We start from the raw sequence: 12130 nt of genomic DNA, 5'->3' as shown, positions 1-12130 counted from the left end.
AGTGCCCCATCATCGGTGTCAGGGGGAGGAACAGTGCCCCATCATCGGTGTCAGGGGGAGGAACAGTGCCCCATCATCTGTGTCAGGGGGAGGAATGGTGCCTCCTTGTTGGTGGGAGGAATAGTACCCTGAGGGTTGGATAGAGGCAAGCAAAGGGCCGCATTCGACCCACGGACTGCAGTTTGGAAACCACTGGCCTAGAGCATCTTATAGGATAATCTTGCGTTTAGTCCTGCCTTTTTGTCATGAGGGTTTGGCTACAGGACAGTCTGCATACAGGTTATGTACTCCCTCTCAGACACACTTATCCCAATTCTGCACCCTACTCCATTCTCGCAGGGGAAGACCATCACCCAGAAAACCAGATAATGGTTAAAACCAGGCTCACGGGAGCAACTGCAATAGTCAGGTGAAAATTTGCTCTGCTTAAGGCACTTGATGATGCTTCCCTTGCATCACAGCAGGTCCCTATTTTAACACCACTCTCTGCATCCAAATCTAGCTCTCTGACGTGCAACAAGTGGCTTATCTAACAAAGGCAGACATTTCCTCAACTATTTCACCGTTTCTTGGACAGCCAATAGCTTTAATAAAGCCATCACTTTCAAATGCTTAAAAATGTAAGGCTCCTTCAACATGTCTACTGTTTATACCCAAGTTGGATCCCGATATGCCTGCCCAAGAAGAAGCATACATAGAAAGAAATGAATGGGACTCAGAAGTGGTGTTAGTGTCCATGGAAGACTTCCTTCCCCCAGGCTACTATATACCTGATATGACTTCTCACAGTATGCTTGCCAATGTAGATATGCTCACTTAAGAGCGTTGGATTGTGCTTGATTCTTTTCAGTCTCACCATGCCCCTTTTGGATACAAAGAGACCTGCATTCATGAACAAATATAATGGGCAATCTCTGACGCTTGGGTAAATCCAGAAAAGATTTTCACCCTTCTGAGGATCATTGCCGAGCTGTGTACAGTGGAAAAGAAATCACAAATATAAGGTCTGTTCTGGTAGTAGACCCTGCTGTCTCCTCAAATATCTTGTTGTACCAATTGAAGATTACAATTGGTACAAGATGGCAAACCTTAAAGTGCAAAAACTTGTATTTATTTTGTCTTAAGGATAGAGTAGGAATGGTTTAGAATATATAAGTGCAGCGCTAAAATTATAAAATCTATCCTACATGAGAAAAATTAACTGTTTGCAAAATTTTATAATAGAAACAAACTTTTTTTTTTTTTCTTTTTTTTGCTTATAGCACAAAAAATGAAACACCCTGGGCCGAGTAAATACCACCAAAAGAAGTTCTATTTGCGTGAAAAAGTTAAAAATTTCATATGGGTACAATGTTGCATGGCTGCGCAATTGTCATTCAAAGTGCGACAGTACTGAAAGCCGAAAATTGGCCTGGGCACGAAGGGGGTTTAAGTCCCCGTAGGCAAGTGGTTAAATCAATATTTAGGGTGGCCACCCTTTACTTTCAAAACCGCATCAATTATTTTAGGTACGTACAGTTTTTGAAGGAACTTGGCAGGTAGGTTGTTCTAAACATCTTTGAGAACTAACCACAGATCCTCTGTGGGTGTTGGCTGCCTCAATCCTATGTCTTCATATAATGCCAGACAGACTCAATGATAATGAGGTCAGGTCTCTGTGGGAGCCCAACCATCACTTCCAGGACTCCTTGTTCTTTACACTGAAAATAGTTCTTCATGACATTGGCTGCATGTTTGAGGTAGTCATCCTTCAAATGACCAGATGGCCTCCCAGATGGTATGACATGCTGGATAAGTATCTGCCTGTAGTTTCAGCATTGAGGACACAATTGATCCTGACCAAATCGCCAACTCCATATACAGAAATGCAGCTCCACATTTGCAAGTAACCTCCACCATGCTTCACTGTTGCCTGCAGACACTCATTGTACCACTCTCCTCTCCCTTCGTGAGCAGACTGCCTCCTGCTACAGCCAAATATTTAAAATTTTGACTCCTCAGTCTGGAGCACCTGCTGCCATTTTTCTGCACCCCAGTTCCTATGTTTCCTTGCATAGGGCAAGGAAATGAGGCTAAGCAATTCAACTATGGCAGCAGGTGCCATGATGTTTGGAACAACCTACCTTCTGCTTTCCTGTGCAAAAACTGTGCAATTGTGGAAGAATTGATGTGTTGAAGGCAAAGAGTGGTTTTTAATTGTTACAGGTAATAGTACTGCTTGGACTTTGAAGAAGGGGACACTCCCCGAAAGCTTGTCCTCAAAATTGTATGTTAGTACAAATAAAAAAAGTATCACGGACAGTACTCAATTGTAATTGATACAGATAAACTAATAACACTTCTATATATGAAAGCATTCTTCATTGACAGCATTTTTTTTACGCTCGCCTAAGACTTTAGCACAGTACTGGGTACGTGTGTATATGTGTGTGTATGTGTGTATGTATATGTGTGTGTGTGTATATATATATGTGTGTGTGTGTGTATGTGTATATATATATATATATATATGTGTGTGTGTGTGTGTGTGTATATATATGTGTGTGTGTGTGTGTGTATATATATGTGTGTGTGTATGTGTGTATATATATGTGTGTGTGTATGTGTATATATATATATATGTGTGTATGTGTGTGTGTGTGTATGTGTATATATATATATGTGTGTGTATGTGTATATATATATATGTGTGTATGTGTGTGTATGTATGTGTGTGTATATATATGTGTGTGTATATATATGTATGTGTGTATATATATGTATGTGTGTATATATATGTATGTGTGTATATATATGTATGTGTATGTATGTATGTATGTATGTATATGTATGTATATGTATGTATGTATATATATGTATATATGTGTGTATGTATGTATATATGTGTGTGTGTATGTGTGTGTGTATGTATATATGTATGTGTGTATGTATATGTATATATATATGTATGTGTGTATGTATGTATATGTATATATATATGTATGTGTGTATGTATGTATATGTGTATATATATATGTATGTGTGTATGTATGTATATGTATGTATATATATATATGTATGTGTGTATGTATGTATATGTATATATATATATGTATGTGTGTATGTATGTATATGTATATATATATGTATGTGTGTATGTATGTATATGTATATATATATGTATGTGTGTATGTATGTATATGTATATATATATGTATGTGTGTGTATGTATGTATATGTATATATATATGTATGTGTGTATGTATGTATATGTATATATATATGTATGTGTGTATGTATGTATATGTATATATATATGTATGTGTGTATGTATGTATATGTATATATATATGTATGTGTGTGTGTATATATCTCATACTTGTGTCCTATAATCCAGTGTAACTTTGCACTATTTGCTACAAAAATGGCAGACTCACTGGGTGGATTAGGTTTATAGGGGAACACCAGGGGTTGTCCTTCAAAACTTTGCCAGTGTCCATTCACTTGAAGGTACCAGCTTGTAACCCAGGATCTCTATGAATATTAAGCATGTGTCCTGTACTGTACCTAAAGAGATGAAATTTACAGGTAACGCAAATTTTTTTCTTTTTAGTTATATTTCTGTGTAGTCCCAGTTCAGTAAACGATCCTAATACTCAGTCTGCATCCAGTGTGCTGGGCTAAACTCCAGACAGGTACAAAAGATACAAACTAAATGCAGCTCTTTTATGCATCATAAAAAATATAATTAACTGTAAGCAGTGTAAGTACCTGAATTTGAATTTTGGTATGGGCCTTCTGATGTCTGCTTAAGGAGCCAATTAGTTGTGCTACATTGTAAGGAATATGCAAAGGCAAGAAGAGCTAATCAGTGTGCTGCTACTTCTCTGGTACGTCAGTGTGAAAAGGAGGGTCGGTAAGTGATAGTGAAATTGCAGATAAGATCAGGTTACTTCTGCCAATTAGTATGGGCAGAAATAAAAATCTTTTTGGCAAGTGAAACAGGTCTTATGCATGTATTTTCTCTGTATACTTAGCTGTGTACCTGAAGGGCTGCGTCAATTGCTGCATTAATTGCTAATCTAATGTCATGTATTAGAATTATGGACACAGTAAGTGCTTGTTCTTCTATGATATGCACTATATTCCATGTTTTTTATTTAGACTGTACGATATGTAGTCTTTAATTCAGGTATGTGTGTACATATAGGTATATCACACAATATTTCTCCAGAATAAGGCAAAATATATTCTGATTTTATGTATCTTTACTATAACGTTTTCAAAGGGAAAGTCACTTTGGATACTTTTTTTTTTTTTTTCTTCCCCTTTCCTTTTTTGTAGTGCATGTTTTGCAGATATTTAAAAAGCTTGGTTTCCAAAGTCCATGACTGCTTAGGGTGTTTTTATTATTGTATGGTGGCTTGGGCTAGGCTCACACTGAAGCAGTGCAAGCTTCTCATTTACCGTGCAAATCCAGGAACACCTCCGGTGCAATTTTCATATAGTTGTATTTTTCCCTTAATGCGCTAGTAGAATCAGTCACGCTGTGACAGCGGGAGGAAAGTGCTGCCGATAACTGGCAACTGTATTTACTTGGTGATCTGCTGTGTCATTGGACACAGCTGATCACGTGGTAAAAGGCCGCTGTGATTGGCCTTTTACCTCACCACGTGATCAACTTTGTCTGTAGGACACAGCGATCACTGAGATCGCTGAGTGCGCGGGAGGGCGCCTTCTGGGAGGACGTCATATGACATCCTCCCTGAACTGGGTAACTGCGCTGTAGCCGTCATTCGGCTATAAACAACAAATATACACATATGTGGTATCACTGCTATAGTCAGGAGTTGGAGAATTTATTTTGGGTTGTTTTTTTGGTGGTAAGTTATAATAGTAGCAAGAAATATGCAGCTACATTTAAATAGTTTATTTTTTAATATTTTGGGCCAGTTTTCCTTTTCCTTTTGAGAATTAAAAAAAAAAAAAAAATCAGGAGATATCCATTACCATTTACCACCAAATGAATTCCCAATTTGTCCTGAAAAAAGCAAGGCTGGATGCACAAAGTAATTGTGACAAGTACAGTTTTACTAACTCATGTGAAAGTTGCAAAATTGTGTTCAGGTATTAACATTTTATTTTACCCTCGGTCACTAAGGGGTCAATAGGTTTTTAAACTGACTGTTTTGTTCTCTGGAGGACCTCGCATATCCAGGCCTACTTTGATTTCCTGCAAATCATTGAATTTTTATGCTAGGGAAAGCCTTGTTTCTCCATTCTGTAATTGCTGTCTGCTCTGGTTGTTGCAGGTCTTATAGACCTCAGCATTACTACCAGCATCTCTATCCCACTCTCCTCTTTCCTGTTCACAAAACAGACAGCCCCAGGCTGAAGACACAACCGGAAGTGAGAGGGAGTGTATATAAAGTAAGGGAATTCCCCTTTCAGACAATTATAGCCAGAACAGGACTTCTCCTCTCTTCTTATTCCAGTGCACATTTGTGTAAGTCCTGGGGGCACTGATGATAGAGATGGCAAACTATTAAAAATGTTTTTATACATATGTAGATTTATTTCATTACACTGTGTGCACAATTGTTTTTCTCTTGGAATATGTTAAAATAGTGCAAACTTGAGTTTTTTTTCCTTAAATATGTTACCATTTTTCTGTTTTCACTTTGCAGTGTGTGGAGAAGCCAGTGGTGCTGTGGAAGAAGAGGAAGGGGAGGCAGGCTGGATTGAAGGAGGTGCTATCCTTGTATCTGTTGTATGTGTGGTGTTAGTAACAGCTTTTAATGACTGGAGTAAAGAGAAACAGTTCCGAGGGTTGCAGAGCCGAATTGAACAAGAGCAAAAATTTACAGTTGTTCGGGGAGCCCAAGTTATTCAAATTCCAGTTGCTGATATAGTTGTTGGAGACATTGCACAAATAAAATATGGTAAATAAATCATAAATGATTATCAAAATCATGGAAATTCTTATTGTTTGTCTAGATCTTGACAGATGATCTGTGTTTTAGGTGATCTGTTGCCAGCTGACGGAGTACTAATTCAGGGAAACGATCTTAAAATTGATGAAAGTTCATTAACCGGAGAATCTGATCAGGTTAAGAAAAATCTGGATAAAGACCCTCTACTACTTTCTGGTTGGTATCCTTTGCCATTTGTTCCAAAACCGAATGTGCATTCTGGATTTTAAAGACCTCTCATATAAAATATTCTGAATTGTAATCTGTCTTTATTAATATAATAGATTATAATGTGTAAATGCTTTGTATTCTGCCCCCAGTCTTGAATTTAGCATAACGAAAAATTCTGTAGCGGGAAGATCAGCACCCACTTTGGCCTTTTGCATGTGAGATTCATGTCCAGCACACAGATTGGTAACATCTGTGCTACCTGGTAACATCCCTTACACAACACCACACAAACTGTGTGATCAGTGTCCATGTCCTTCTCGCAGACCATGGTTATCCCAAACAGATAATACAGACTCATCTACGCTTCATTATGAATGTTGAACCTCCAGCATCTAATGCCACCTCCTACCCCGCCACCCCCCCAGTCTTCATATGTGACAGTGCAGGTGTGTATAGGACACTCATTCACCTTTTGTATCCTGCCCCCAGCACACACCCCTCAACTACTAGTATCCATGCCAGCAGTGAGGCAAGCCCTCCAATACACACAATCCTCCAGCAGGGTATGTGATTTACCACTTCTGTAACCAGTCAGCAGTGAATGCACATTAACCCCTTCGTGATTGGCTTCCTCGGAATGAATGTTAATCTGTTGGTTACCTATTTCCAGCTTATCTGCAGTAACGCCCTAGTAACTATGTAGTTTGTGTATTTTTTTTTTTTTTTTTTTTTTTTTTTTTTTTTTTAATTTAAATATTTATTAATTTTTCACATTATTACAAAATTTCCATAAGAAGAGACACAATACTTATAAATATCAGTACATTTCTACTTTGTCCCTTCTATTTACCTCTTTTATTTCCCTTCCCTCCCAACCCACCATTTCCCCCCCTCCCTCCCCTCTGCAAAATCTTCCGTCTCTTTAGGCCCTACAACTTTGAATAGCTTCCTAGTTTAGAGTTTTCTATATTTCTCTTTTAATCCCGATTTTTCCCATTTTTCCCATCGTGAATAGTATATTTTCATCCTGTCTTCCTGCATATGATAAGATTTTTCCATTCTGCTAATCTGGTTTACCCTAATGATCCAATCCTCCTCCGTTGGTACCTCTGTCTTCCACCAAAATTTGGGGATCAACCCTTTTGCTGCACTTAGGTAGTACCATACTCCTGATTCTTTATATTTATTTACTGTTGTCTCTACACTATGTAGGAGACACATGGTTGGGTCTAATCCTATGTCATTTCCAGTTATTATTTCTATTAATTTGACTATTGTCTTCCAGAAAACCTGAATTTTTGGACATTGCCACCATATGTGAAACACCGTGCCCTCTTCCCCACATCCTCTCCAACACATTTTTGAATTCTCCCCCCTCATCCTGTGCTCAGTGCTCGGTGTAATATGCCATCGTGTCAGACATTTATAGTTAATCTCAACGTCTCTCATACTAACATTCTCGTGAACTAATCTAAATATCTTATTCTGTTGCTCTTCATCTATCCCCACCCCCATATCTCTTTCCCAATTTGTTATAAAAATTAACTTTGTGTCTGTGTCTAGTTCTGTAAGTATTCTATACATTTTTGTAACACCGTGTTTCCCATCTCTACGTATTTCTAATAACCTTTCAAACATATTCCACTCCTTTTTTAATCTCAAGGGTTTTGGGAGAGCTCCTATAAAACATTTTAATTGATGATATTTCCATTCATCTATTTTAGTAAACATATCTCCTCCCTTCTCTTTTAATTCTTTAAGTGTTCTCAATTCCCCCTCTATCAATATGTCTCTCAATTGGATATCTTCCTTTTTAAACCATCTCCCTGATATCTCATCTTTTCCTGGGGGGAAAAACTCCGTGTTTGCAAGAGGCATTAGTATAGAGTTGAATTCCCATTTCATGTGTTTATGTAAGTTATCCCATATCCTTAAGACAGTTAAAGTGTAAGTGCTTGTGTCCTCTTTAATTCCTCTATAATGTGCTGGAACCCATATCATCTTACTCAAATTAATTCCACTCAGATCATTTTCCATTTTTACCCAAATTTTCCTCTTGTGATTAAAAGTCCAGTCATAAATTCTTGCTAACATTACTGCTTTGTAATATCTCTTGACATCAGGTAGTCCCATCCCCCCTTTCTCTTTAGTCCTACTTAGTGTTTCATATGATACTCTTGGTTTTTTATTCCTCCATATAAATCTTGTTAACATTTTTCTCATTATCTTAAAAAACGCCTCTGGGAGTTTGATCGGGATCATTTGAAATCTATAGAGTATTTTAGGTATAATTACCATTTTAATTAGGTTCATACGTCCTAACCATGATGGATTTCCTCCTTCTAATCTTTTTAGTTCGTCCTTAATCTCATTTATCAGAGAGATATAATTTAATCTATACAGTTTTTTATATGAGGTAGCAAGTTTTATTCCTAGGTATTTTATATCGTTTTCTCTCCAAATAAAGGGGAATTCTTTTTGTAGCTTTTCTTTTTCGCTCTTTGGTATATTAATGTTCAAAATCTCAGTTTTTGTTGGGTTAATTTTTAGATTAGATAATTCACCGTATTCCTTCAGGATCTTCATAATATTTGGTAGTGTTATTCGGGGGTTGCCTACATAAAACAGTAGGTCGTCCGCAAAGGCCGCTACTTTATGTTCTATATTTTCTATCTGGATTCCCCTTACCGCTCCACTATTCCTTATTATTGATAGCAGGGGTTCCAATGTCAATACATACAGCAAGGGGGACAATGGGCATCCTTGCCTTGTTCCATTGGACATCCCAATGGATTCCGATCTTTCCCCGTTTACCGTGATGATTGCAGTGGGCTCCTTATATAGTTTACCTATCCATTCGCGCATTCTCTCTCCGATCCCCAACACTTCCAAGTTATCCATCATAAAGCCCCAGTCCACTCTATCAAACGCCTTTTCGGCATCAATTGACAAAAGCACTACCGGGGCTTTCCCTTTTTTACTTTTCTGGATAAGCATCAGAGTTCTCAAGCCATTATCTCTACCCTCTCTCCCCTGAACAAAGCCCACCTGGTCTCCATGAATCCATTCGGGCATTAGATCTTTCAGCCTGTTTGCTAGGACCTTTGCGTACAACTTAGTATCAGTGTTTAATAATGAAATTGGTCTGTAGCTAGAGCACTGAGAGGGATCTTTTCCCTCCTTATGGATGAGAACTACATGGGCCTGAAGGGATTCCCTCCTCCCCTCCATCCCACCTCCCAAGTCATTCATGTATTTCTTTAACTTTGGTAACAGTACTTCACTAAATTTTTTATAGTACTTAACTGTATAACCATCCGGGCCTGGGCTTTTCCCTCCCCCTGTACTTCTTATTGCTGCTTCTATTTCTTCCTGAGAGATTTCTGCATCCAAGGAGTTCAGTTGTGTTTCGCTAAGCTTTGGCAATCCCGCATTTTTTAAATATGTCCTCCTTTTTTCATTGATACCTTCCCGCATTTCTTTTGGTGATCCTTGGTGACTGATATTATACAACTTTCTATAATACTCCGTGAATACTTTAATAATTTCTTTAGTTGAGTGGACCATCTCCCCCTTAGGGCTTTTTATCTTTTCTATATAATTCCTGTTCTTCTTCTTATTCAGGGCTCTCATTAAGTATTTTCCTGGTCTATCACCCCATCTATATCTTTCACTTAATACTTTATTATATACTCTTCTCCTCTCCTCTTCCATCAGTCTCTCTAATTCATCTTTTTTATCCCTTAACTTCTGTCTTGTTTCTATTGTTATTTTTTTCTTGTGTATCTGCTCCAATTCCAGGATTTCCTTTAAGAGTCCACTAACCCTCTCTGTTCTTTCTTTTTTCTTCCTTGCTCCCATCGCAATCAGGATTCCTCTTATATATACCTTATGACTTTCCCATACTGTAGCTGTCGATACTTCCTCTGTTTCATTCTCCCGGAAATATACCTTAATCTCTTCTCTGATCTTCTGCACAATATCCTCATCCAAGAGAAGAGCCTCATTCAACCTCCATCCTAAACCTCCCGTCCACCTTTTTCCCCATCCTATTTTCATTACGACTGGGGCGTGGTCCGAAAAAGTTCTTATCTCTATTTCTATTTTAACCAGCATTTCAATGAGTTGATGATCTATTAGAATGTAATCCAATCTCGAGTATATCTCATGTGCATTAGAGAAGAAGGTATAGTCTCTGTCCTTCATATGCATTACTCTCCAGGTGTCCACCAGTTGGTACTCGTGGATCGCCTTCCTCAAAGCTCTCAGAGACCTACCCCCTTCTCTCCGCACAAGGGAGGTTGCATCCATTTGTGGGTCCATACAGAGATTCAAATCTCCTGCTATTATCAAACGCCCTTTTTTAAAATCTATCAATTTTTTTAGCAAACCCTTCAGAAAGATCTCAGGTTTCTTGTTGGGGCAATATATATTGGCTAGTGTGCATTCAATTCCCTGTAATTTACCTTTCAAAAACAGGAATCTCCCTTCCGGGTCAGTCCTTCTATCTTCCAACTCAAATCTCATATTTTTTGCCAATCCTATTGCCACCCCCTTTGCTCTTTTAATTGGAGAGTCAGCGTAATACCATGTAGGATAATATTTAGATTTTAATTTCACATTAGATTCTATCTCAAAATGTGTCTCCTGCAAAAATACCACTGACGTTGCCCTGTGATGTAACTCTTTAAACAACTTAAATCTTTTCCCAGGGCAGTTCAACCCATTCACATTATATGTTATAAACTGTATTTCTTCCATCCTTCTTGGTTTTTTTTTATCTCTCTTCTAGTTCGCCTCCTCCTATTAGGACCGAATGATTTGCAGAATATTAGCCCCACTCCCCCTCCCCCCCCTCCCCCCCCCACCCCCGCCCCCCCTCTCTTAATTTTCCCCTACCCATTTTTAGGCTTATAAACTGCCTACAAATCATTTGTGGAACTGTTTCCACAGTTGATTTAAAATATTGGGCGTAGACTCCGCCCATGGACGGCTCACCTTTCCTCCGACCTCCCCAGTACCCCCTTCTCTCCCCAACTCAACCGGATCCTCCAGAGGGACTTCCACCTCAAAAAAGGGGGATTACTAGGGGGGGCAAGGGAACAAGAGAAAGAGAAAAAAAAAAAAAAAAAAAAGTATTTTCTCCTGTTCACTTCTCCCTCCCCCCTCTCCCCAATCCCTGAGCCTCTCTCCCCTTCCCCCCGACCTGCCGCCAATCCTCCCCTCCCGCATCATCCGAGTCTCCTTTTTCTTCTTCTTCTTCCCACCCAGTTATCTCCATTCTTTGCAGGCCCAGTCTATCACAAAAATCTCTCAGTTCCTCCGGGAATCTCAGGTATGCTGTCACCCCACTCTTCCAGCCAATTAAAGATGCTGAAGTGCCCCATCTATATTGCACGTTCTGTTTTCTCATTTGCTCTAACAGGGGTCTCAGGGATCTCCTTCTCCACAGAGTCTCTGGTGTTAAATCCGCAAAAATTTGAACAGTCAAATCTCCATATTTGATTAACGTTCTTCCCTTGATCTTCTTCCAAATCTCATTTTTGACCCCAAAGTTCTGGAACTGTACAACTATATCCCTCGGTCTTTCCCTCTCAGTATCTTGTTTGAACTTTCCTATTCTGAAAACTCCATCCAGTTCAATCACTTCTATTTCAGGTCTGTCTCTTATGGAGTTTAAGATTTTTTTAACTAGTTCATGTAATGTTTCCCCTTTTGCTGCCTCTGGAATTCCTCTCACCCTAAGGTTAGACCTTCTTTCTTTATTTTCTCGAATTTCCATCCTGTAGAACAGTTTTTTCTGGGTTTTCTCCAAATGGGTTATTTTTTTCCTTAGCTTATCTATGGTTTGGGCCTGGGTTTTGACTTTCTCCTCTGTTTCTTCCATTCTCGTTAGCAGATGCCCTAAATCGTTCCGAATTACTGTCATTTCATGTTTTATCGTTTTCTCCAAACTTTGGAACATTTCTATCATCTCCTTCTTATTCGGTATTTGTAGTTCACCATCA

The 12130-nt window shown here is 38.7% G+C and overlaps 1 protein-coding gene across 7 annotated transcripts in view; it reads left to right on the top strand.

Annotated features, from left to right (window-relative positions):
• The window catches only part of ATP2B1 (ATPase plasma membrane Ca2+ transporting 1), a 275992-nt gene that overhangs the window by 129261 nt on the left and 134601 nt on the right, over positions 1-12130 (top strand). For all 7 annotated transcript variants that reach the window (XM_089652527.1, XM_089652518.1, XM_089652537.1 and 4 more), the window contains 2 exons: positions 5667-5921; positions 6003-6128. In XM_089652527.1, coding sequence (XP_089508653.1) covers positions 5667-5921; positions 6003-6128 — 381 coding nt within the window. The remainder of the gene's footprint in view (positions 1-5666; positions 5922-6002; positions 6129-12130) is intronic.

The sequence above is a fragment of the Staurois parvus genome, unplaced genomic scaffold (genome assembly GCF_062004578.1).
Source record: "Staurois parvus isolate SC_StPar_1 unplaced genomic scaffold, SC_StPar_1.0 ptg000025l, whole genome shotgun sequence".
NCBI lineage: Eukaryota > Metazoa > Chordata > Amphibia > Anura > Ranidae > Staurois > Staurois parvus.
The sequence above is the reverse complement of the archived record's forward strand: the minus strand, read 5'-3'. Positions and strand labels throughout refer to the sequence as shown.